We start from the raw sequence: 24,005 nt of genomic DNA, 5'->3' as shown, positions 1-24,005 counted from the left end.
TAAATAATGGCCTTGCTTTAATAACCATGTCTGTTTTATTTAGCAGTGAATTCGTACAAAATATTCAATTACCAAAAAAAATCTACTAAAAGATATTCATACTATGCTGCTATGGATGCGTTCAGCAAAAGTAACAACTTGGCGGTAACGTTTATTTGTAGCAGTATTCTAGTACGTACCACGAAATACACTTAAATCTGAAATTTATTTTTCAATTTATCGCTGGTACTATTTTGAAACTAAAAGCCATACGCGGAGTCCTCGTCATATACTTCGTCGGTATTTAACGAATTGAAGGAACGCGGCCGTATTAGCATACGCGATGTTTTTATCAAATATTCGTTGCGCGAGTTGCCCCATATAATACGCTGTCCATTTAAATTGGATTGAGCTTCCAGGCAGCGATCGAACCACCAGCCAGAGCAGCCACCATCCCAGTCGCTGGACCTGAAATCCATGCCATTGTGGTAACTGAGAGCATCTAACGTGCTGCTGTTGTCATCCATTTTGCCAATCACCAATTGATAGTTGAAACTTTCGCTATCTAGCCGAAAAATTGCATATTCAGCCCACACTTTAACATCGAGCTGATCCTGCAACTCAATACGCAGCTCGTAATCGTCGCGATAGACAAGTCGGTGTATGAACTCGTTGCCATACCAAAAGTCGCTCTCCAAACTGCCAAAACCTGACCGATACTCATCCCAGCTGCGATTGAAATTCTCCAGCTGCTCCGTGCGTCGCTGTATCACGGTCCACGCGGCTCCAGTCGTGGCAAACGCACAATAACGTTCATTTAAATCACGCTGCTTCTCATTCAGCTCGGGCTCCAGGAATTTGTAAACACCATCCACACGCTGCTGGACATCCAGCTCGGCGCAGTCCGCCTTAGCTGGCTGCAAATACTCTTTGAGCATTTTTATTGTTTTAGTGGGTAAGTTAATATTTGCTTTTATTTCAAGTATTTTCACACTCACCCACATTTGCTTGGTTACTTTCCTTTGTCGCCTTAATCTCTGACATTTGCTCGCTTTCCGCTTCCAATGCGCCATTTTCATTCTGTCTCTGCCTTTCCCGAGGGACTTGACTTTTGGTCACCAGCAGCGCCAGCATGGAGTGCATTTCTTCCATTTTTTGAGCGAGCTCATTCTTCCACTGAAAGCTTAACTGTAATTGGTTGATACGATCCTGCGTTTGTTCCCAACTATCCAGCGCTTTGCTTAGGTTACCAGCCAATTCTCTCAGAGAGTCGCCTTGCTTAATGTGCGTAAAAGAGAGCAATTTGCTGATCACTCGATTTAACTTAAATTCCACATTCAACAGGCTACGCTGTTGTTGCTCCTGTGCATTCCGCACCAGCATCAACTGCTGCTCCATCAAACTCCTCGATTTCGCTGTAGCTGCGCCTGAAGCTCCCAGCGTCAGCAAAATTGCAATTAGAGCGAATAGCAAGGCCATAGATAACTGAAAGTCAGAAAAATGAGGAAAATTGCTTAGAACAGCCTCTACTAGGCTAATCCAGTACGCTTTACCCGCATCTTGTTGCCTCAACAAAGTGTGGATTGCAACTGGCAGCATATGTCGAGCATTAAAAACAGTTCCCAATAATTGACTAAAGAAGCGCCACATCTGTTGCAAATTAGGAATCAAGTAAAATGAAATGAATGAAAAAGAAAACAACTTGATTTATGTTTTTGTTTGTTTGTTTTTTTTTTTTTTTTTATAGATTTTTAATTATTTTTACGAATATAGAGTTTTTGTATTTGTTTGCTTTTTAATGTCCTTAGTTTTTTTTTTTGTTTTTTTTGTTTTTTTTTTTTTTTTTTTTTGCATATACACATTTCACTTCTTCAGTTAATTAACGTTTGTGTTTAAAACGAAAAAAGCAAAATACATATTTATATAGAAAATGGAAAAAATATAAATTTAACATTTCAAGAGGATTACACAAATTATCCCATCTATTTCTTATATATATATGTGTTTTTGTGTTGAATTTTCTTTAAGGTTAAATGTTTTCTTTAAGTTTAAGTGTTTACAGTTAACAACTATTCTGTTTGTTTAAAAAGTAGAAATAGAAATTAAAGCGCCTATATAACTAAATACATGAATTCATTTTGGAGGCGCAACTATGTAAATCTATATATATATATATATTTACATATATAAATGATTTTTTTGTTTTTTGTTTTCTTTTTTTTTTTGTGTAAAGATATTTATAAGCATGTCTGTTTTAACTGGTTAATAATTAATAGATCGATTAATTTATAGGGGTAAAAAGGATCAGGCTGAATTATTATTTAAAACGGCAAAAACTTTATATTTGTTGTTATTGTTGTTGTTGAGGTGCGTGATTACAAGTTAAAAATCAAAAATGAATAATTATAGGGTTTCTTCTTCTTATTCCTTTTTACGATCATGCGATCTACATATAACTAGTTAAATATATATAATATATATATCTTCATATTTTAAAGGTAGCACACTTTTGGCTTGTAGCCCCAAGTGAGGTTTTCTTCTCTTTAACTTTAACTTTCAAACAAGCGTGTGTGTGTGTGGTTGTGTGTTAACCTAATATTGTATTATTATGTCTATCATTAGCTTTATCCATTAGTTTCATACATACATATCTCTTAATGTTTAGCTCGTTTATTTTTCTCTCTATTTACATTTGATTTTTTTTCATGTTTTCGTTTGTGTGGCGTGTTTCTGTTTTCGGTTTTTATATCATATATGCTGTTTAAAACTAAATAACTTAAAAATTGCTTACAAATATTTTGCAATGAGTTTTTGTTGTTATTTTTCAAGTGAAACTATCGCTATTTTTTTATTTTTCTTTAAATAGAAAAGTAATTGGAAAACATGTTAAAATATATCTCGCCCTGAAGCTGTGAGGCGATTCCATTTAAAATTTTGACGAATTCATTTAAAGTTCACATTTCACACGATTTAAATAGCTTTGGATTCTACTTCACCAGTTTTCAGTCGCTATTCATTGCCAGCTGCAGATGTTCGCTTTTCGCTCTCTCACAGTTGGTTCATCACCAACCGCTACTAGCTACTCTTTTCTCCAGGTGTGCAAGCACCTGCTGCCGGCATCTCTCCACTCTCCATACATTGCATGCTACTCATTACTCACTACACGCTGCTTACACACGCTTGCGCATGCGCTCATGGCGAACACCGATGTTGCGCTTCCATTCGGGATCATTGGGATCATCGTCCATGAATGGATCATCGACCAGGTCCTCATCGTCGAGTCCCTCACCCTCGCCTAAATAAGCATCGATGCTCGCGTTATAGGCATTTGCATCGTTCGTGATTGTGCCTGGCACTTGATCATCCTCTGGTGGCGCCAGATAATGATGATAATCATCATCCTCCTCTAGCAGCAGCATCTCCTCCTCCTCATCCTCATCCGCTTCTGGCAGATAGTCAATGCCATCGTCATAGCCATCCTCCTGGCCGCCATTGCTGTGAACTGATTTTGCCGCAGCTTGTTTTGCAGCAATTTTGCCACCATTAAGCCGCGTCAATTTGCCGGAATTGGTGGCCTTTGCTTTGCTGCTGCGTCGACTGCTGGAGCCGGTCGTAGTGCCATCTCCATTAGAAGAGACCGATTTGCTTTTGATCCGCTTGCCCGAAGCGGTGGCTGCGACGCTGGTGGTTGCCGGTGTCGCTGGCTCTTTGGGCTCGGGGCCTGTGTCGGCGAGCAGTCGTTGATAGGCCTCCTCGGAGAGAGGAAAATTTAACGGCTCAAATGGTGGCGGATCCTGTGGAAAATGTAGAAAAGAAATATAAATGTAATACATACTAATATAAATACACATCAGCACTCACGTCTCGGGTATCTGGCGTGGCACTACGACGCTCGTGATCCTTTAGCTTGCTGGATGTGGTGCGACGTCGCTTTGTGGTTTCGCCCTCAGCTGCGATGCCATCGAGAGGGTGCTGCATCATGTTCTGTGCCAGCGGCGAGGGTATGCTCTCATTGTCAGCGGTAGGTCCGGTCAGCTGTGAAGCAGCCGGCGACGCTGGATCCGGTGTATTGGCGCCGCTCGATTCAGCCCGACTGTCCACACGTCGATTAGCACGCGACCGAGTACTCCAGGGGAACTTTAAGAATGTCTCGAAACGTCGACGTTCCTCGATGAGAGCAATCTGATGCCGTGCTATGTACGCCTCATCAGAGAGGTCTTCCACCTCATCATCATCATTCTCCACATCAGCAGCGGGAGCAGCTGCGTCCTTTGCTTCAGTTATTGGCTCTTCCGTTTTCTTTTCGGTCTTGTCTTCTGAGATTTGCGCCGTCTGCAGTTTGGGTCGCTTATTAGGTGGTTCGACAGATTTAGCAGTGGGTTTATCTGCTACATTTGGCGCCGTGGCATCCTTGCTAGTAACAGCGGCAGCAGCAGTAGCAGGAGCAGCAGGCGTAGGCGTGGCAGCAGCTGAGCTTGCTTTATTTACATTATTATTTACAGGGATTTTATTATTGTGCTTTTTGGTTTTACCATTGAGAGGCGCTTGCTTCCTCTTTAGTTCCTTGCTCTCAATTTTCAACAGCTCGGATTTCTCCTTCAGCGGCTGCTCCTTGGTTTCAATCGCCGACTCTTCTGGTTTTCCATTTAATAGTCCATTACTTAGTGCCAGCTTTGTCTGTTCCTTTGACAACTTCCCAGTCTCTGCCAATCGTTTCTTCTTCTTGATCGATTGCTTCACGCCATTTAGTTTATTTGGGGATTTGCTTGATGTTTTTTTTTCAGTGTTGTTGTTCAACTTGGGCATTGGGGTTACTGTTGCTGCGGGCGATGTTGTTGCTGTTGTTTCAGTTGCTGTTACTGTTGCTTGTGCGGGTGTTGTTGGTGCGGGTGTTGTTGGTGTGGTTGCTGTTGTTGGTGCTACTGTTGCTGTTTCTGTTTCTGTTGATGCTGCTGTTGCTGTTTCTATTATTGTTGCAGTTTCTATTGTTGCTATTTCCGTTGTTGTTGTTGCTACTGCTATTGGTGCTTTCTTTTCGTCAGTCACCAGTTCTTTCTCCTCCTTTGCATTCACACAGCCATTGGTCAACTTTTCGTCATTACCAGATTTATTCGAAGATTGTTGCTCAGTATCGCTATCCACAATACGCCACCTAAGTTGATGAGAGAAACAATATGTTAATTTCGCATTCATCTATAAAATATATATATATATTCTTAATTACTTTGGTGTTGGTATCTCCTTGTAAGGCAGTATTTCGACACGCGTCTGTGCGGCCATGCTGTAGGGTATAACGATGTTGTCAATGTCGTAGATAAGACGATTGCGTCTCTCTGCAGTGCTATTGATTGGGATTGATTGAGGTATGGTTGATTCAATTATTTATGTAAATCTTTTAAGCAGCATTCACAGCAAACACAATTTGATGCCAATTCTAAAAAATGGCCCTTAGCTTTCAAACTTTGGCTACACTCACCGTTCACTACGGTGCCCGTGTGTTTCGGAAGAATTGCGGCGACTGTGTTGCTCCCACTGCGAATCTCCGGTAAGGCGACTGTTGCTGTTATCCCCAACGCTGGCCTGTTGACTGCTGCTGCTGCATCTGCTTCTGCTGTTGTTGTTAATGTGTGTTGAATGCGTTTGATGAGATTTGGAGCCTGATTTGCGTGGCTTTTTACCGCTGTTGCCGGAGATCAGTGCGAAGCTATTTAGTTGTTGTTGTTGGGAGTCGGGCAGCGCTCCGACTTGATTCGTGGCTGATTGACGCTCCTTTTTGCCCACTGCAGCGTCCAACAGGGATCGGGTATACATACGTAAATGTTGAAGAGAGAAAAACGAAAACAAATTGCAAAATAAAACAAATATTGTTCGTTTTGTTGTTTGTTGTTGTTCGTTGTTATTGTTATTGCACAGTTGTTGTTGTTCATGTTGATGATGATGATAATGGATGTGTGTGCGTGGGCAATTGTGCGCATTTGTGTGTGTGCGAGTGTTGCGATGTTCCGTGTAACATAAAAGAAATGCGTAAAGAAAAAAAAAAAAAAAAAAAAGAAAAGAAAAAAAGAAGATGCAAATTGTTGTTGTTTTATGTTAATAATCAATTATCGAATTTGTCATGTTTACAATAATTTACTGTTGACCACAAGCGGCGTTGTGGTAGGCGTAGAAGAAGAAGAAGTAGTAGCAGTACCAGTACCGTTTCCACTATCCAATCCTACGTGCCCAGGTCCACTGCTCACGCCGTTGTTTTTGTTGATATTATTATTTTGGGTAGTTGATTCTTTATTGTTGTTGTTATTGTTATTGTTGTTGTTGCTGCCGTTGTTTACTTTGTTTTGATTATTATTGTTGCGCTCCTTACGGCGCACATAGCGGCGCTTGGTCGTCTCCCCGGGTCTCCGTCCGGCACTACCGCCAGTGCTACCGCCGGCGGAGGCAATCGCCTCGCGCTCAGCCTTCCAGACGCTCTTGACAATCGCCTTGGCCTGGCTGCGCATTACACGATATTGCCAATCAGGCTGACGGCTAATTGCTTCCAAATGCACCGACTGGCAAACATCTGCAATGATAAGGAATCCAAGTTTCATTAATTTAAAGCCCTCCTGTATAAACTCATTTGACCACTCACCATTGGAGAAGCTCAGCACCGGATGATATCCGGGGTCGAGCAGCGCTACACGGTTTTGGGGCATCAATGTTTCGGGTAGATCTCTTGGCGCCGTCGGATCCGGTCGGCCGGTGCACAAAGTGCACGGCACCTGCGGCCATTGGCAGCCGCATTTGATGTTACTGGGACGTGCTGCCTTCTTAGATATTGTGTGCATGTTTGTGGTCTGGAAGAGTTTACGTTTGCGAAACTCTGACAGTACCAAAGGACGCGCCCGACTGCATAGCCAATCGTCGGAGGCCTGTTCGGGATCTAGCTGTAACGCAGGCTGCCGCGGTTGCTCCGTGTAGCCGTTCTTTGGCGTCTTCGTCGCTTCCAAGAGTACATCGCCCTTAGTGCGACACAAATCGTTGTAGACGTCGTTGTGTTGCCGGATTTTGATCTCCAGATCGGCAATCTGAGCGCTCAGCCAGGACCAGCGCAGGGCTATGATAGCACGCTCTCGCGAATAGCGCCATACGGCACGTTGCGCGCTGCAAAATATAATAGGAGAATATATTTATATAACACTCCGACTGAAAAAGTTAAGAACACGGCTAAAAACAGAAATTACAAATTTCTAATGTTAAATACATTTTACAGTACTGTTAATGTTAAGACTAAGAGTATTAAATGGCCGGGCCTAACATTTGCACATATGTTAAATAGCAGAACTTCTTATTACGCTTCTGTTGAAGTTAACAGATCTGCTTGGCTAATCAGTTGAATATATGGATCATAAATAAGTATATAACTAACACACCAACTGTACATATGGTTTCTAAATTAAAATTTAATTAAAAAAAAAAAAAAAAAAAAAAAAAAAAAAAAAAAAAAAAAACCTGATAACTTTGCATTTCATTTAAATGACAGAATTGAATAGCTTGGAAGGATCTATAACACACATACACACATAAATCTATGCTAAATGTTAAATTACGACTGATTTTTGTTATCTTTGATAGCAGATTTTAAGCAAATAGGCTAAAGATTCAATAGATATGTAGATCAATCTTTGATCATAGATTTGAAATTATTAGTCACAGAGATGCTTATGATTGTTAAAGATACCAATATCAGTTAAAGATTGAATAGATCAACATTTCGTTCACTCACATTGGCAATGACAACTGCTGGGAATTATTGTAGGTGACCATCTCGTCGGCAGAGTCGCCGCCAGAACTCGATTCAGTGGCGTCCGAGTCGATGGCATTCTGCACCTCACGCATTTCAGTGTGCAACAAGCCCGCCACATGGGTCAATTCGCTGGTCACATAGCTATCAAAGTTCGGCACAATCTCGTCGGGGCGTGGAGCCAAGACGCCATCAACTCCAGATGGTACAGTACTGCTGTTGACATTGACAGTGTCCACTTGTTGTGTTTTGCGTGCCCGTTTGCCCGGCTGTGCCGCGCCGCTATACCACGTTGAGGAGGACGCCAGCGATGCAGAGCCACCGCCAGTTGTATGGCAAATTTGTTGTTTACGCGCCGCGGTCTCAATGTGCCGCAGCACATTGCACATCTGACTGGCAGGCAGTGGGTGTTTGGTCTGTTCCTCCCAGAAGCTGCTATTCGGTCGCCCAGATACAATCGACAAGACGGTCTCCTCTCGTTCGCTCAGCTTGGCGCTGCGCACCGGCGCACCGGATGCTGCTTTATGCGAGGTGCGCGCCGCCCATTCCAGAATGCCGCTCACTTCGTCGCTGGCATGACGGCACATATGGCGCGATTGGAACTTGCGCATGCGCCGCAGCAGGAAGTCAATCTTGCGCATCAGCAAATACTGTTGCTGTTCAAGCTCTGTATGGCATTCCTGCAAGGGACGCGCCACGATTCCTGTACTACAACTGGGCTTTGACTCCAGCATATCTTGGATGCCGGCAATAGTCGATGCTGGCGTTCCTGCTGCTGCTGCTGTTGATGCAATTGGGCCAGCTGCTGCTGCTGTTGTTGTAACTGTTCCGGCAGCGGCAGCTGCTTCGTCCTCGTTGCATGGGAAATACATTTCGTCAAGAAAATTATAGATTGTATCCGGATTGACGTGCGCACTGTCAAATGTTTTGAGCGCCTTTAAAACCTCCTCAATATCCTGATCCTCGAGCACGGCGCCAGCACCGCCATCCTTAAGAAAGTTTATCGAGCTCGTCGTGCTCTGCGGCGTCAGCACTGCGCCGGACTGACGCGCAGTTGTTGAATGCTGAGGTGAGGCGAGTATCTCCGGTTGTTGTTGCTGTTGTAATTGCAACTGTTGCTGCTGTTGCAACTGTTGGTGCTGTTGCAACTGTTGCTGCTGTTGCAACTGTTGGTGCTGTTGCTGCTGTTGCTCTTGCAACTGCTGCTGCTCTAGCTGTTGTTGTAACGTCAGCAACTGTTGCTGCTGTTCTTGTGGTTGCTGTTGTTGTGGTTGCTGTTGTTGCCTTGTCGACATCGTCGGCGCCACAACGCTGGCTTCCATCGCCGCTTCGCCTTTAGCCACGTTGGGCGGCAATACAACGCTGGGGCTGCCATCGAGTTGACTAAGACATTCTGTAAATGCGAAGAATAAAATCAATTTCAATATAAATAAGCATAGGACTAGTTTTATGTAGCTTTTCATTTCTCATTAGCCACTTTTTTAAGTAATCAAATATCATTACACCAAACTACTGTTAGCAATATAATTATAATTGGCATTATTTTCTTGTTGCATGTAATGTAAATTAACATATGCTACTTATGGTTGCCACTATGATTTGTTCATTGACAGACTCCAGTTACAAATTAGCACGCAAAAACTATATGATTTACATTTCTAACAGTGTTTTACTAACATAGACTGTTATCTAACAGTGGTACATTGCTAAACGCAGCTAATGTTAGAGCTTTTGAATAACAGAACTGTATAGGTACCATTACACTTTATTAAATTTGCTACAATACATAGACAAAATTATGTAATGGGAAATTACATTATAAAACTTTGTGGCAGTAAATTAATTGGTTTTTTAGAATATCCAATTCCCGCCAAACATAAAACAAGAGGTAACCTCAAATATAAAACGAGGTCTGTTAAATCTGTTAACATAGCTATTCACAGTAACCTGTTAAGTTGATTCGATTAAAAACAAGTGCGAGAGAAACAAAGGAGATTTAAATAAAAAGATTATTTATAATCCAGCTTGTTTCGCCTGGATCTTTGGAGCAATTGAAATGCTGCCTGACGTCAAACAAAACATCAAACAAATGTTTTACATTAAACAAAAAAGCGCATTACTGGAAATCGGAACGTGAATACGCATGAAATATTTTTACTATTAAACTCTTCGGAAAGCTATCGGGTCGATCGTGCGGACGGCGCAATAGGATTGGTACTTTAAAATCGCCCTTTCAGGCTTACGACTTACCTTCAATAGAATCTGGAATTTTCGCAGCAGCAGCAGCCAAATCCGCCGCACTCTCCGCATTGGGTGGCAGCGGTATTTCCGGCCACGCCAATCGCTGCAGAGCGTCTGTGAGTGTTGCTGTTGCTGTCGTTGTTGGTGTTGGTGTTGCCGCCACCGCTGCTGCTGCTGCCGCCGCACTTGTGGACTGGGACTGGGCTTCGGTTTCTGCCATTAACGCGGGCTCCAGCAACTGCACGGAATGTGCTATAGCAGCGGCTGCAGCCACAGCTGCTGCGGCAGCTGCTTCAGTTTCGGCTGGCTGCTCCTTGCTGTGGCTCACCTCGGGCAGTGTTTTCCGCAGGCAAATCTCAGCTGTGATGGCCTCCTCAAATTCGCTTGTTAGATTTGCCAGAAGCTCTGCCGTTGAGTTGTCCTTGCAGTTATTATTGTGCTCGGTGGACGCGTTATCGGCTGTCGCTGCTGGTGTCACTGTTACTGCTGCTGCTACACCTACGTCGTTGATGTTAATGCTACCGCTGTTGCTGGAGCTGGAGCTCGAGGAGACGCCTTCACTGCCGTCGCTGCTTGTATGTGTGGTTGCAGCACTCAGGCCCATTTGATGCTCCACGGTTTTGGCTTCGCTGTTGTTGTTATTGTTGTTGGTACGATTGTTGGATTTGCGCTTGTTGTTATTGTTGTTGTTGACCTGCACAATCGGCGAGCCCATACGCTGTGCCGCGTCCTTCGAGCGTGTCACACGCGTCGTGGCCGTCAAAGAGTTTGGCTTCTTGGCCGTTTCACTGGGCGAGTCCAATTTTCGTACAGACTGGCGCGTGCCGGTGGCAGGGGATGCGTTGTTTGTTAGCTTCTCCTTGGGACTCAGTGGCTCGGCCGTGAGCGCTGGTGCCATACTTGTGCGGCGTCACTGCCAGGCCAGCTGCATTACAGAGTTACGCTATTCGACACTTTACCACGCTATTCGGTTTTTATCACTTAATTACTGTATGCACTTTATTGCTCTGTAGGGAAGGGATTCCTGTTGGTCGCTTCAAAATAAATGATAAAAAGAAATTTTTTAAAACTTAATTCAATAATTTATTTTGAAAGCTGACACCGAACTGAAGCACACTTTGTTTTTCCGCTTACGCACTCTCTCATACAAATAAAAGGCTCAACACGTTTCGTCTCGCCTACTATTAAAACAATGGCAGAATGGTTTATCTAAAGTTGCCATACATTTGCATAATCGATAACAACAATTACACAAATTAACAGCGATAACAAAAACCGCTGTATTTATTATTTTTTGATGACCTCTTCCGTCAATAGCAGGCGGATGCTTTATGTACATATAGCTGCCAGACATCTGCATACATGGGACCACTCGATAATAATTACACCGACCAACAACAAGCGATAGCTAACAAAATTCCGTTGTTATTTTGGTTGCCTATTCCTCCTTGTGATTATCTTCGTTTACGCTGCCTATAGGAAGTCTTTTCCGGCGCCGCGTGCGTATGTGTAGCACTCACTCACTCTCTTTCTCTCTCACATACATACAAATACACACACACACAAACAGGCGCGCGGGCTTCAATGCGTGCCAATTGTGAGAGCAGAGAAGAGAGCGCGCGCTATTGCTCATTCACAATGATGCGCAATAAAAAAAAACGAACTATAGAGCACTGCGGTTCGCCCAGCAGAACATTTGAACAAATGCAAATGGGCAAAACTACTGACGAAATCTCTGACTGCGCGCATGAAAGTCTAAATTATTTTTATTACGCATGTGTGCAGCAAAACGCATATGTCACAAACATTTACAAAGAGGTGCGTGGCCGCTTACTTTTCATGTTTTTTTTATGTAATTTCATTTATTGAATTTTTCATCGTTGGCAATTAAGCAGCTCGCGCCTTTACAATATGTGCGCGCACACAGCACACAAACAAATAAAACACACATACACTCCTACATATGGGTACAGACCCATGCATGAGGCTACTGCTTGTATAGACGTGTGTGTTATGTACATACACACATGCATACATGTACATGTCTAGCACTATTTTCAGTTATTTACACAATAATTCATTTCATTTTCAGTTTGCACACAAATTACATAGCCTAAAACGCCTTAAAGCTACTAAATATTATAAACAGTTTCGCTTTTATAGCAAAATTCTTTATTTATATACACACATACATATGTGTTTTTCTTCGTTTCAACCAAAAAGTAGTAGAAAACGTTTTCAGCGCGAAAGTAACCAAACTGTGCACTACACACACACACACACATGTACCGACATACAGAAGCAGAAGCACGCAAGAATTTGTAATTGCTTAAAAATTATTACTATTTTATACGCACAATTTTAGACGCTTGCACAACGCACGCAATTATTAAATCTGCCGATTTTTACTAAAGCGGCGTTGCTCGCGCTTGGTTTATTTGTCGGTAATATTTCACTAAATTTTTTCCTCATTTATATATTTTTTTCATTTGCTCCCTGCTACGCTTTTGGCAAAACGACGTGTATTCGGAGCTGTACTCGTTTCTGTGCTGCCAGACCAAAGTACGCATGCTGATCATACGGCTGTCTCGTTCTTACTTATGGCGCTACATGGGCAATTCCGCATCAGTGTTGCAATGCGTGTAAGTGAGATGTCTTGACAAATGGTTACTTTAAATCGTTACTCAGTCACAAATGGCAACCCCTAACCGTGACCAAATGCTACTACATAAAATGCAACTCTGCTCGCAAATAAGCAATATGTTTGTTATTGTTTTTACTGGGATGGATTTTAATGGTTCTTACAATGTGAATAAATATTAATAATATTATATTGATTCTTGACTTTTAATTTTAACAACAAGCATCGCTTAATTATCATTAATCAGCCCTTCTAGATTTCTACACATTTTAAGGGGGCCTCTGAGTATTATACACCAATAGATCAACTGATGGAGCCTCAAATATAAATAGGACCCTACAAGTTAGAATTTGTGACAACATAAGAAAAAATTTGCCAATTCTTTTTTACGCTTCGCAGATAGAACACCACATCTGGTTAACGTATTACTGTGAACTTGTTGAAGCTATAGTTCTCAATCTTCTTGGTTGGCGAAAATACGGCGTTTTCAATCTTCGAATTGGGGCTACCTTTGTTCTGGAGCCAATCCTTCCTGGAAGCAGTCAAAATGTGACAGTCAGGACACAATAAACTATATGACTAATAATCCATGTCTGCATTTACATTTCATTAAGCGGTGCTAGAGGAGCTTCCAATTCGCCCCTTACTGTGCCGTTCGGGGTGTTCATGCACCAACCGCGGACTCCCAGTTCATTCGCCTGCTTTTCTGTGTACTATATTTTTATATATGTGTAATAAACCAATTGAGCTTAAATTTCTTCTCTACCATATTCGCGCTATTCCATAATAGACTTACCTTCCGAAAGAAAACGCCTACAAAAAAGAAAAAAGAAAAGTTACAAAATGTGTAACAATGAGAATTTTGCAAATGAGGCTGTCGATCGTTGAATATATATACCTTGTACTTGTCCAAAGACTTCGAAACTGCACGCAAATAATTGAGTCATTGCGATTGATGAATTTTGATTCCCAGAAACTTGGGATGTTACGAACAGCACAATAATTATAACAATATTTACTTTGAGAACTAAATCTGATTTATACGAAAACACCATAACGACCGACTAACAGAGTTGCCAGCTAGCTTCAAATTTTCTCCAGTGGCGTAGTCAGTTGGTCTTGCAAAGCGAAAGGTATCCCCTTTTAAATGTCACTGATATATTATAATATATATATATTTAAAAAAAAAATATATATATATATTTTCTATAATATATATGACTAATTACTACCTGATTCGTTGATACACTTCGTCCTGTGAGCGGCTTTAATTCGCAGAAATTCAAAGATTATGACAGTTCTACTGAGATTCTCGAAGGTGAGTGATAAACTAGGTTTTTTGTTTTAACATAATAGCTAGAACAGAATTACAGAAACACAAACGCGATAATATATTTTTATACTTTGATCATTTTGATGCCTGTTTGCTGCGCGCCCTGGCAGTTGCGTTTGCGTTTTCATTTACCTGTATGGCAACGCTACCGAGCTCCTTGAAAAAATGTCGCAGTATCAAGGAAACGCTGTTTTTATATTTTAGGCATATTTTTTTGTAGTTTATTTAAGTTTTACGTATATGGTTGTTAGTGTGGCTTATTAGTCTATTAGTGCTTTAAATAACAAAATACTATGGCCCGCTGCTGGCAGCAGAAATTAAATCGTAAATTCGTTGTAAAATTCTGGAGGGTATATCAATTTCAGTTGGCTCGATCTGCGGCCTGTTTCTTGGCCGCCAGGATAGTGTTTTGCATCAGCATGGCAACTGTCATGGGGCCAACACCTCCAGGCACTGGGGTAATATGTCCAGCCACCTGACGCACTTCTGTAAATCAAAATTATTGTCAATTTGCATAGAATATTGGGTCGATTGCATCATTTACTCACCATCGAAGTCTACGTCGCCAACAAGCTTATATTTGCCTGTCTCATCTTGGATTCGGGTGATGCCCACATCAATGACACAAGCACCTGGCTTGACCATATCCTTGGTTATCAAACCCGGCTTACCCACGGCCACCACAATAATATCAGCTTGGCGGCAATATTTTGCCAGCTCCTTGGCTGGCGTATAGCGATGACAAATGGTGACCGTGGCATCCAGGCCCTTGGTTGCGTGGCTGCCATCCGAGTGCAACAATATGGATAAGGGCAGACCCACATTTTTGGAGCGGCCGACCACAACAGCATTCCGTCCATATGTTGGTATATTGGCGCGCTCGAGCAAAGTCTTCACACCGAGTGGCGTGGCCGGCACAATACCATTCATGTCCAGAGCCAGACGACCAATGTTAATCTCATTGAACCCGTCCACGTCCTTGGCAGCAATTATGGCATTGCACACGGTCCGCTCATCAATGTGCGCCGGCACAGGTAGCTGCACCAATACACCATTCACACTCTCATCCTTGTTCTGCTGGTCGATCACATCCAGCAGCTCCGCTTGTGTCGTTGACTCGGGCAACACAATTGTGCGGCTGCGAATGCCGATTTCCTTGCACGCCTCTGTCTTCTTTTCCACGTATTTCTGGCTGGCGGGATCTTCGCCCACAATGATGGCAGTCAGGTGGGGCACAGGATTACCTTCGGCCACAAACTGACTCAGCTCCTTACACAATTCGCTGTGTATTTGGTTAGCCATATTCTTGCCATCGATGATTTGAGCCATGTTGCTGCAAAGTGAATGAAGATGGAAATAAATTTATTCGAAAAGATATGTATCATATGATTTATAGAACTCTAAAGGAAATGGATTAGATAAGATAGTCCAAAGGCGATTTATAGAATTGGAATAGATTCATAACGCGTAAGAGGAAGTTCTTCACATAAACAAAAATACACATACATACATATACCCCTGCATATTGTAATCTTCTTGATTCGCACGCGTATTGAATTCATAATTCAGTCTAAGGTTTATCTAATGAGATGTGATTAATGCACTGCGGGTCACTGTACGTCCGTTTATATAACAGGACAACGACCTAAACTGTCTGTCTATATGAATGCAGAAATTGCAAAAGCCACTAAGGGTTTGAAATTTGTATACATACATATGTATGTATATATAATCCTCATTATGTTTATATAATCCTCATTATCGAGAATAACAGCTCTTCTCAGGCTATCTCCAAGTCGGGCTATCTGACCTAGAGTCCTCTCAATTGAAACCTATAAGTATTATACAAGACCACAAAATGTTTACAACTAACGGGGAAGTACACACAGAGCGATTGACCGGTAATTCCCCTAGCACACACTCATCTCTGTAGCTCGCTTGGTGATTCACATACATACAATATTTTTACTGCAAGGCGTGTTGGGGATTTTTCCCTTTTTAGATGCGATGAATGTAAACATTTATTGAACAATCTATTATGTAATACAGCAAAAATTCTTGTTAAACTTAATAAATATAAATGTAGGTGTATATATAGATATATTTCTATAAAAAACTTTGCTTAATAATTTATATAAATGTAAGTATATAATTAATTGGAAGCACTGAGCATACCCAGCTCCTGGAGTGCAAGTGCAAACTGTTTGTACTGTTTGTCGCCCGACTTGTGTTGTATATAGTTGAGCATACCCTCTGAGCTTGACCAGAGCCAGGTGAACTCTTTCAAGTCGGACTTGTCGGCAATCTCTTTCCATTTGGGCAAATTGGCATTGTCGGCCGTCGGCTCATTCAGCTGGGCCACCAGTTTGTCAAACCTGGGTTTGCTACTCAGCAATTGCTCCAATTGCTGTTCAACGTCGCTGTCATCCATGGTACTGTCCTCATCCGCGCACTCCGTCTTGAACTCCATTTCAATTTCTTCGGTTTTGATCGATTGGGCTGGTACTTCGGAATTGCTTTCCTCATCATCTTCGGCAGATGAGGAGTCCATTTCCTCTTTAATATTCAGTGGTATCCATGTCATGGCGCATTCTCCCTTGTCCGGATACACTTCCTCCAGCAGCCGAACACAACGATCATTCGCCTTGGCACGTGCCAACTGCAATGGGGTTAAACCAGCCGAGTTTCTGCTCATTAATATATCCATTCGATTCTCTGCATCCAATATTAAAACGATCAGCTCCACATTCTGCTCAAGCACAGCCATGTGCAGTGCGTTATTGCCGTCAGTTGTGTTGGCCACATTGATGGAGTTGCGATCATAGTTGATAAGATTCTTGGCTACATCATATTTGTTTTGCCTGATGGCCATGTGCAGCGGTGTCAAGCCATCATCGTTCGTCAGTGACAAATCCAATTTGGCGCCAGGCGCATCTAGGAATAGCTTAATGCAATTGTTGCGATCCTCTTTGACAGCCAAATGCAAAGGCGTGTTGCCCGTCAGGTTTTGTTGATTTGGACTACAGCCCAGTCCCAGCAATGGGCGTATGTAATGCTCTCGGTCCTGCTGGCAGGCTACATGTAAGCAGCTATCTCCATCCGCATTTTGTGCCGTATGTGCCAGCTCGCGCAACTTGAAGTAATCAATCACCTGGAACGTCTTAATGGCCAGCTTCAGATTATCCTTGCGTTGGCTAATCACCTCGTGCAGCAGTGTGTCGTTATTCACGTTCTTCTGCGCATGATCTGTGAAGAGATTTTCCACTTTCTTGCAGGAGGATTGATATAGTTCCTTATTATCGACAGCGCGTCTGGCCGTATCGAATATCTTAAAGATTTCACCCAGATAGGTGCTGGTCAGATTGCGATTATATCGGCTGCCGTGCGTGCGATCTGCACTTTCCGATTGCTGTTGACCATCTGTTTCGAGTACGCCAATATCGGTGACACAGAGCTTCTCCAGCTCTGCGGAGTCCTGTTCGAGTATCTTGCGAAACGATTCCGGATTTATTAGTTGTTCTAAATGAAATTCTCGACCGAACTCCTGACTAATTGTCTGATCATGCTGTGACACGTTGGCCACGCCCTGCTGCGGCACCGTCTTGGGCAGCTCGACTGAGTTGTTTAGGCTGCCACTGCTGCTGCCGCTGCTGCTGCTGGTAAGTGTGGAGCAGGTGCGTCGGCGTTTGCGTGAAACGATCGCATCACGTGGCTTATAACGGAAAGGCAATGGCGGAAAAGAGCGCTCATCGTCGGAGGGACGTATCAGCTCAATGGAGACACCCACTTCGCGTTCCACATCCTTGTCCTTGTAGGGCGGCGTCTGGCAGACAATCGCATACTGATGATGAACATCCGACTCACGGAATTTAGCATATGCCTCCCAAACTGTTTCACCATCATCGTTCTCCTCAAAGAAGCGCACTTTGATATTCTTCTTGCTAACCTTTTCCACGAGCAAAATAAGCTCATCGTTGCCCATGACGCTGCCAGTGGGTTTGCTGAGGCGAGTGATGCGTAGCTCGCCCGTTTGTGCGGACTTGCGATTGTTAATCGGATTGCTATAGACGGGCGCCGCAATAGGCGTCCAGGTTTGATTATCCTCAATCTTGAAGGCTTCGAAGCACAGGCGCACCTAAAATGCAACCAGCGTTGAGTACACTTCCTTGAATAATACAAGTCGTTGACTTACCTGATTCAGGTTCATATCCTTGGCCTCACGCTCTGTTTCTTGATGCAACTCCTGCACCTGCTTGGTAGACAGTTCCCGGCGACCCATTTTGAAGACCAGACGATCCTTTTTCTTCTTCAGCAGCTCGTCGAATATGAATTTTTTGGCCGTGTGTATGATACCCATATTGATGAACTGGGCCACATATCCACGCTCCTGCGAGACACGCAAATCATGTGGATCACATACATCGCGCTCATCCTTGCGCACCACCAACTGATGCGAATGTGGACTGTCCAAATTCGTTTGGAATAGGCTGCAACGGATGACAGCTGGTCCATTGTAATTGCGTAATATTACCTCTGGAAATGTTTTTGGTGTCCGTTTCGAATTAATGCCATTAAGCGAGCCATGTGTTCCATGCATTTCGCTTTTGTAGCGAAATCGAAATTTTTCCACCGGCTGTTCGGCAATGTGCAGCACAGCAGTATATTCTTGTTTAACGCCACCATCGTTTGCCGCATATCCCACATTTTGTGGCGTTGCATAGAAATGATCCATGGGCATGTACATATTCCCAAAATTTGTGTTTCCATTTAATATATTGTTGCTGCCGCCATCAATTTCCATGCAGAGGTTGCCACTTGGGAGCAGCTGATTTACTATGAGTGGCTGCTGGTATGGTGAGCCGCGTAATTGCTGTAGCTGTGGTGAAGGTGAATTCGACATTGCGGGCAAATTAAGGTTGGCAAATTCATTTTGCAAAGCAAATGTCTCTGGCGAATGTGATGGTGACTGTGTCATAGATATGGGCGAATTCGCGCTGCTATATCCACTTGTACTGGAGCAATCATTCATGTAGGATATATTCTTTCCCTGATCCAGATCAAAGAATTGCTGTTGATTCATTTTTGCTGTTGTTATTATTACTGTTCCTGCTGCTTGTGGTGTTGTATTATTATCCACGTGAGCGCGTATCGCTCACTTCATGTAATTTGTTTTAATTCGCGTTCGTTTTTACGTCGTAGTTCTACGCTTGTAGGCTTTCCGACCGTTTCACTGCTCATCCAAAACGAAAATGAGACAATCGTATTGCCGTTCGTGCGAGCACAGCTTTTATTCGTAAAAGGTACTTCCCCGATGTTGCCCGACTGGCAATAATATGTATTTATCAGCTAGCTGCGCAGCCACGTCAGAATGAGTCATGGGTTATTCTGATCGCAGTGTGATTTTGTTTGCAACAGCAGCGACTGCGTTGTTCGTAGAATTTGTAGTGCTTACAAATTGTTTATTATACAGCGATTCAATATCTATATATACATATACATATGTACATATTTGTGTATGCATATGTACGCAGATATACTATAAACACAGGTACTGTATGGGTGTATCTCACACGACCGTGCCTGGCTCGTCGAACGTTAACTCTCCACTGTACGTGTTGAAATGAGCGCACGAAAACAACGAATCACATTCACGACATACATTAAACGACACTGTTGATAACAGGTTTAAGCTCTTTGCGTAAAGCTTTTATAGTATACGATTCTAAAACAAGTACAAATTAACCTTATACACATTATAAACGCATGCCATTTCACCACGATAACTAACTAGGAAAAAAACCTGATTTTAAATATCTAATTCAACTTAGATACGCGTTGCCAGATTTATCACAAGCAATGAGTAGTGGCAACGCTCCATTTGCAACAGCTGTTTTTCAAGGGCACGTGCAGATATTTTATTTTGTGAATTAGAAAACAATTACTTTCTATTAGGCCTTACCAAAAATATATTTAAAAAACATATATATTTTTGTATATATACATATGTATGTGTGCGTAGCAACAGAACAGTATTCGGATACACTTACACATTTTTTTTGTTTCGCTCATGCAATTTCCAAGAAATTTCGTGCACTCGCATTGCCGACTGCACATAATGTGTCTTTGGGATACGTACTGTGGCCACAAATGCCCTGACTAATATTTTCGACATTTTTCACAGCAACAGTAATTAAATTTTCCTATATATGAAGTACATAGACGATTTCTACTCTTATATCGTGAAAACGTAGAAAATGTGCTGTACTCTCATAGGTTTACCTAAATAACTGACATGTACATATTTCCTTACGGTAAAATTTGTATTTTTTTGCAAAAAAAAAAAAAAAAAAAGTACCACAACAAAACCGAAAAAGCTAACAGAACCGATAAAAACCGAATAACGTGCTGCTCACCAGACACACACAGAGGCACGCATACCTACATACATATGTATGTATGCATGTATTTGCTTACTTAAACACACACCAACAAAACTAAGAAAAATGTGTAGGCTTCAGAACTTGTGTCTTGACAAAAGAAAAGTAAAACTTAATTTGCATTGATTTAATTTTAATTTTCTATGTGGAAATAATAGCACGTGTATTGATAATTGACCCTTTTCGCTATATTTAATAGACAGAGCCGTTGTTTTGCTGACTGTGGGGGTGATAGCTGACGTTATCAGTTGGCTGCACTTTGTTTTTATTTTGATTCACTATTGGCGATGCATAATAACAAATCATGTAAACTGTCTGGCAGACAGGTCTCGACATTTAATTTGTATATGCGCATGCAAACACAAATTTTTTACAAATATACACTATACCTGATTTTCGTCAAGTTGTGCACTAATTTTCCACACCCAATTTGGAAAATTCAAACCGATCGGTTCCTATGTTCTTAATGAACTGCTCTGCATCAGCAAAAATCACGATCGCACACACGTGCTGTGTTTACTTGACGACAAGCTGGCAAGCTTTTATCCAGTATACCAAAAGCAAAAGCATGTGAGATATCAGCAGAGGGTAAAGGCGGGACTTAAAAGTTTTGCGCATGAAAGCTCTCATAAGTATAAGAGAATGCAGAATTAAAAAGCTACCGTAAAATTGAGATGGAAGCTTAACGGAATATAGTTTCGAAAATAATTGGATTTTATTTTTAGTCCGAGTGTTTTTCCAGCCTGACGAAATTGTTGAGCATGATTACTAATTGCATCGCAAGAGTTCGGCCCGAATCGTGACGTCAATAAACACCCAGGGGGATCGATTGTTGTCTTGCGCTGATAAGCCCCATCCGATGCAACCCCCAACCCCATGCGCTAAATATATACATCGTGCCTAGTAACTTGCTGACTGATATTTCCTAAGTAAATGAGCTAAAGGAAAAATATCAGCACTAGCAACAGCCACTGCAATAACAGCCGCCTGTTATTGGTAAGCGTCATTGGAGAGTGATGCTGCGTCTGCTGATGTTGTTCCCAGGGCGAATCAATCAATGCGAAGATTGAAATGAGAAAAACATGTTATTTTCGAATAATATGTGATAAGCAAGGGAAAGTGTGAGCGCAGCGCCGATTGAAGTAATCGAAATTATTACCACATGGAAGATAAAGTTGAAATTAAATAACATTGGAAGGGGGACAAAATAAAACGTGTGACGTTTGTTCGTGCGTATAAGCGTTTGTATGTAAAAAATATTCCAGATATTTGTTTATTTATTTATGCTATAAAATATTAAATATAACTTTTTATTTTAAGAAATAACATTTTTTAAATATAAGTTTAAGAGTGAAACTAAAAAAATTCATCAAATATTAACTCGAATTTATTAATTAATATTTAAATATTAACTTGAAATAAATATTTAAATAATTGGTTTTACTTTGAAAAACAATTTTTTTGTTTTATAAAATGTTATTTCATAAAAACGAATAAGGTACCTTACTTTTGAACATATATATATATATATATATATATATATATATATATATATATATATATATATATATATATATATATATATATATATATATATATATATATCTATATATATATATATATATATATATCTATATATATATATATATATATTTATATATATATATTTTTTTTTTTTATAAAATTAAATATATTTTATAATTGGATTAACATTTAAATAATAAGTTGAAGTTCATATTTAAATAATTGTGTTTACTTTGGAACATAAATCATTTTATTTACAAATTATATTTCTTAAGAACTAATAAGACAACATAATTTAGAGCATAACTTCTATTTTGATAATTATATATATTTAGTAATCGGTTACCGACATTTATATTTATAAAAATAAAAACTCACCTTGTGAAACGCATTTTGAATAAATTTGTTGATTTGATTATTTTATACTTTTAAGCACTATTTTTTGTGGCGTCTTAGACTAGTTTTTAGTTGAACAAAATAAATTAAACACTTGATCACTTGCGCTTGAATTGTAAAATATTTAAAAAATCTTCCGACAGCGCGCTTTTTATAATGCTCTCTTTGGCATTTTCTAGCACATTCTATGTCAGTGATACCGCGAGCGGAAAAGTATCGATACTCTCAAAAACATGCAAACAAGTGGCAACGCTAGCAAAACACAAGAAAACAAAATAGTTGAAAACTTGAGAAAAAGAGTACAAGATTTCTAAGATTTAGCTAAAAGCGAAATTCAACAAAAAATGCAGTAAGTCTGTTTTTAAATGCAGTCAATAGAATTGGCTGAGCGTCTTTTTGTACGCTTGCAGGTCTTACGGCGGCCCCGATCAAAGTCATTTGCACAAATCGGACCAGCCAGCGGTCTTTCCGCATCCAGCCACACATCCGTGGCTGCTCGATGGAATGCCTTGGATGCTGGCAACAACGAATGCACCTCAGCCAGGCGGAATCATGCAATTTGGCTCAAACGCAAACTATAATATCGAGACTGACCCACAATGTGGCAAGTGGCACCACAAGCGGAAATCTCTGGAGCAACTGGCCTCCGGGCTGTAAGTATATAAAGTATAAATAAAACTATATATGTATATATATCCTGTATATATTAAAAATTTTTTCAACAGCCCCGCCAAACAACTGATAACCGAGGAACGAATAACGGCGCACTTTAGTGGGCTGCAAATCTCTGGAGATGCGAATGGTGTGGGCTCCGTACGCACAGTGGGAAACAATAACAGTGTACCAAGTGTGAACGGAGGATTGGCCACCGATGACATACCCTCGACCAGTACGGGCAAAACACATCATCCGAATCCGGCCTATCAGATGGCAGCCATGGAACTTGAGCAGAAACTACGCAATGCCAATCGGATTGTGATCTGTGATGAACTGAAACAGGGCGTTCCTCCAATTGCAGCACCATGTGCCATACCACCTGAATGGGTACTTAAATCGATTCCAAGGCCCTGTACAGCATTGGTGCCATGGCAACCATCGCCCTTGCAACTGACGCAGTCGCAGCCGCAGTCGCTGCCCAAGGAGCAGGTGCGAGTGCGTATGTCGAATTCTGGACAAGTGGATCCAGGGTCAGGAGACGTGCACCTCGATGACTATGACGATGAGCTGGAGTTCTTTGATAATAACAATACATGCAATGTGAATTTAAATAAGTCTGATGAGCAAATGGATGAGGACCTGTAGCTTTAATAAGTTATAGTCCTAGGTGGATATGTTTATAGTGTGCATAAGCAAAATTAGTTTTATCAGCATTTCTGTTTATAATTTGATTAATTTTACGGTAACAATATTCATATGTATCCATACGTAAGCGTCTTTTTCCTTTAATTCACATTAAATGTATGTTAAATGTATTTTGTGTTTTTCGTGGTAGTATCTGGTAACTCTGGCTGGGTAATAACAGCTGTTAACTACCGCAATCGCACTTTACATAGATTGGAGTCTGGGAAATAGCTATGAATACATTCCAAATTTAATCAAGAAAAGTAGTACTAGAAATGATTGCATACAATGCTGTTTCGGCTTACATGGGATTTAAGAAGGCAGGCTTTAAGA

The 24,005-nt window shown here is 41.4% G+C and overlaps 6 protein-coding genes across 15 annotated transcripts; 1 reads left to right on the top strand and 5 right to left on the bottom strand.

The window, feature by feature from the left end:
• Positions 1–163: 163 nt before the first annotated feature.
• On the bottom strand, positions 164–1,672 carry LOC108608784 (angiopoietin-related protein 7). 2 transcript variants are annotated; one of them, XM_018000348.2, is made up of 3 exons: positions 1,533–1,672; positions 978–1,464; positions 164–907 (listed from the first exon to the last, which is right to left on the bottom strand). In XM_018000348.2, the coding sequence occupies exons 1-3, from the start codon at positions 1,536–1,538 to the stop codon at positions 240–242; spliced, it is 1,161 nt and encodes a 386-aa protein (XP_017855837.1). In that variant the 5' UTR covers positions 1,539–1,672; the 3' UTR covers positions 164–239. The 2 variants fall into 2 exon arrangements, with proteins under 2 accessions (XP_017855837.1, XP_017855828.2); XM_018000339.2 differs by having other exon boundaries at positions 978–1,629.
• On the top strand, positions 795–23,803 carry Mst85C. Of its 2 annotated transcripts, XM_089463853.1 has the most exons (5): positions 796–934; positions 21,137–21,656; positions 22,511–22,680; positions 22,742–22,984; positions 23,057–23,803. In XM_089463853.1, exons 3-5 carry the CDS (start codon positions 22,676–22,678, stop codon positions 23,631–23,633), a joined length of 825 nt encoding a protein of 274 aa, XP_089319979.1. In that variant the 5' UTR covers positions 796–934; positions 21,137–21,656; positions 22,511–22,675; the 3' UTR covers positions 23,634–23,803. The 2 variants fall into 2 exon arrangements, with proteins under 2 accessions (XP_017856083.1, XP_089319979.1); XM_018000594.2 differs by lacking the exon at positions 21,137–21,656 and having other exon boundaries at positions 795–934.
• Positions 1,686–12,618, bottom strand: nsl1 (non-specific lethal 1). 6 transcript variants are annotated; one of them, XM_089463418.1, is made up of 10 exons: positions 12,358–12,618; positions 10,010–11,034; positions 7,742–9,152; positions 6,608–7,119; positions 6,113–6,538; positions 5,456–5,759; positions 5,204–5,320; positions 4,512–5,131; positions 3,841–4,457; positions 1,686–3,773 (listed from the first exon to the last, which is right to left on the bottom strand). In XM_089463418.1, exons 2-10 carry the CDS (start codon positions 10,896–10,898, stop codon positions 3,150–3,152), a joined length of 5,520 nt encoding a protein of 1,839 aa, XP_089319544.1. In that variant the 5' UTR covers positions 10,899–11,034; positions 12,358–12,618; the 3' UTR covers positions 1,686–3,149. The 6 variants fall into 6 exon arrangements, with proteins under 6 accessions (XP_089319544.1, XP_089319522.1, XP_089319552.1 ...); XM_089463396.1 differs by having other exon boundaries at positions 3,841–5,131; XM_089463426.1 differs by having other exon boundaries at positions 3,841–5,131; positions 6,170–6,538.
• Positions 12,829–13,997, bottom strand: Acyp2 (Acylphosphatase 2). The gene is made up of 5 exons (XM_089463905.1): positions 13,874–13,997; positions 13,540–13,794; positions 13,438–13,454; positions 13,245–13,354; positions 12,829–13,173 (listed from the first exon to the last, which is right to left on the bottom strand). Exons 2-5 carry the CDS (start codon positions 13,694–13,696, stop codon positions 13,059–13,061), a joined length of 399 nt encoding a protein of 132 aa, XP_089320031.1. The 5' UTR covers positions 13,697–13,794; positions 13,874–13,997; the 3' UTR covers positions 12,829–13,058.
• Nmdmc (NAD-dependent methylenetetrahydrofolate dehydrogenase) lies at positions 14,165–22,474 on the bottom strand. 3 transcript variants are annotated; one of them, XM_018000528.2, is made up of 3 exons: positions 22,314–22,474; positions 14,523–15,307; positions 14,165–14,460 (listed from the first exon to the last, which is right to left on the bottom strand). In XM_018000528.2, the coding sequence occupies exons 1-3, from the start codon at positions 22,325–22,327 to the stop codon at positions 14,336–14,338; spliced, it is 924 nt and encodes a 307-aa protein (XP_017856017.1). In that variant the 5' UTR covers positions 22,328–22,474; the 3' UTR covers positions 14,165–14,335. The 3 variants fall into 3 exon arrangements, with proteins under 3 accessions (XP_017856017.1, XP_017856027.1, XP_089319914.1); XM_018000538.2 differs by lacking the exon at positions 22,314–22,474 and adding an exon at positions 20,801–21,152; XM_089463788.1 differs by lacking the exon at positions 22,314–22,474 and adding an exon at positions 20,022–20,773.
• Positions 15,937–19,200, bottom strand: Rel (nuclear factor NF-kappa-B family member relish). The gene is made up of 2 exons (XM_018000068.2): positions 18,167–19,200; positions 15,937–18,109 (listed from the first exon to the last, which is right to left on the bottom strand). Exons 1-2 carry the CDS (start codon positions 19,052–19,054, stop codon positions 16,127–16,129), a joined length of 2,871 nt encoding a protein of 956 aa, XP_017855557.1. The 5' UTR covers positions 19,055–19,200; the 3' UTR covers positions 15,937–16,126.
• Positions 23,804–24,005: the final 202 nt, after the last annotated feature.

Source organism: Drosophila arizonae, chromosome 2 (genome assembly GCF_054131065.1).
Source record: "Drosophila arizonae isolate 15081-1271.41 chromosome 2, UAZ_ARI_1.0, whole genome shotgun sequence".
Classification (NCBI taxonomy): Eukaryota; Metazoa; Arthropoda; class Insecta; order Diptera; family Drosophilidae; genus Drosophila; species Drosophila arizonae.
Note: the sequence above shows the minus strand (reverse complement) of the source record. Positions and strands in the feature narration are given on the sequence as shown.

What these genes read in the sequence shown, in the direction of transcription:
- LOC108608784 (XM_018000339.2), bottom strand. Translation starts at nt 1,629, where the DNA reads ATGTGGCGCTTCTTTAGTCAATTATTGGGAACTGTTTTTAATGCTCGA. An exon ending in AAGTAACCAAGCAAATGTGG is followed by an intron (nt 908 to 977) that starts GTGAGTGTGAAA and finishes AAATGCTCAAAG; the next exon opens with AGTATTTGCAGCCAGCTAAG.
- nsl1 (XM_089463396.1), bottom strand. Translation starts at nt 10,898, where the DNA reads ATGGCACCAGCGCTCACGGCCGAGCCACTGAGTCCCAAGGAGAAGCTA. An exon ending in CAGCAGTTGTCATTGCCAAT is followed by an intron (nt 7,120 to 7,741) that starts GTGAGTGAACGA and finishes TATATTTTGCAG; the next exon opens with CGCGCAACGTGCCGTATGGC. An exon ending in AAGGAGATACCAACACCAAA is followed by an intron (nt 5,132 to 5,203) that starts GTAATTAAGAAT and finishes TCATCAACTTAG; the next exon opens with GTGGCGTATTGTGGATAGCG.
- Acyp2 (XM_089463905.1), bottom strand. Translation starts at nt 13,696, where the DNA reads ATGGTGTTTTCGTATAAATCAGATTTAGTTCTCAAAGTAAATATTGTT. An exon ending in CTAGCACCGCTTAATGAAAT is followed by an intron (nt 13,174 to 13,244) that starts GTAAATGCAGAC and finishes GACTGCTTCCAG; the next exon opens with GAAGGATTGGCTCCAGAACA.
- Rel (XM_018000068.2), bottom strand. Translation starts at nt 19,054, where the DNA reads ATGAATCAACAGCAATTCTTTGATCTGGATCAGGGAAAGAATATATCC. An exon ending in AGGATATGAACCTGAATCAG is followed by an intron (nt 18,110 to 18,166) that starts GTAAGTCAACGA and finishes GTTGCATTTTAG; the next exon opens with GTGCGCCTGTGCTTCGAAGC.
- Nmdmc (XM_089463788.1), bottom strand. Translation starts at nt 20,146, where the DNA reads ATGTCGAAAATATTAGTCAGGGCATTTGTGGCCACAGTACGTATCCCA. An exon ending in GAGCGAAACAAAAAAAATGT is followed by an intron (nt 15,308 to 20,021) that starts GTAAGTGTATCC and finishes TTCACTTTGCAG; the next exon opens with CAACATGGCTCAAATCATCG. An exon ending in TGGCGACGTAGACTTCGATG is followed by an intron (nt 14,461 to 14,522) that starts GTGAGTAAATGA and finishes TTTGATTTACAG; the next exon opens with AAGTGCGTCAGGTGGCTGGA.
- Mst85C (XM_018000594.2), top strand. An exon ending in GAGCAACTGGCCTCCGGGCT is followed by an intron (nt 22,985 to 23,056) that starts GTAAGTATATAA and finishes TTTTTTCAACAG; the next exon opens with CCCCGCCAAACAACTGATAA.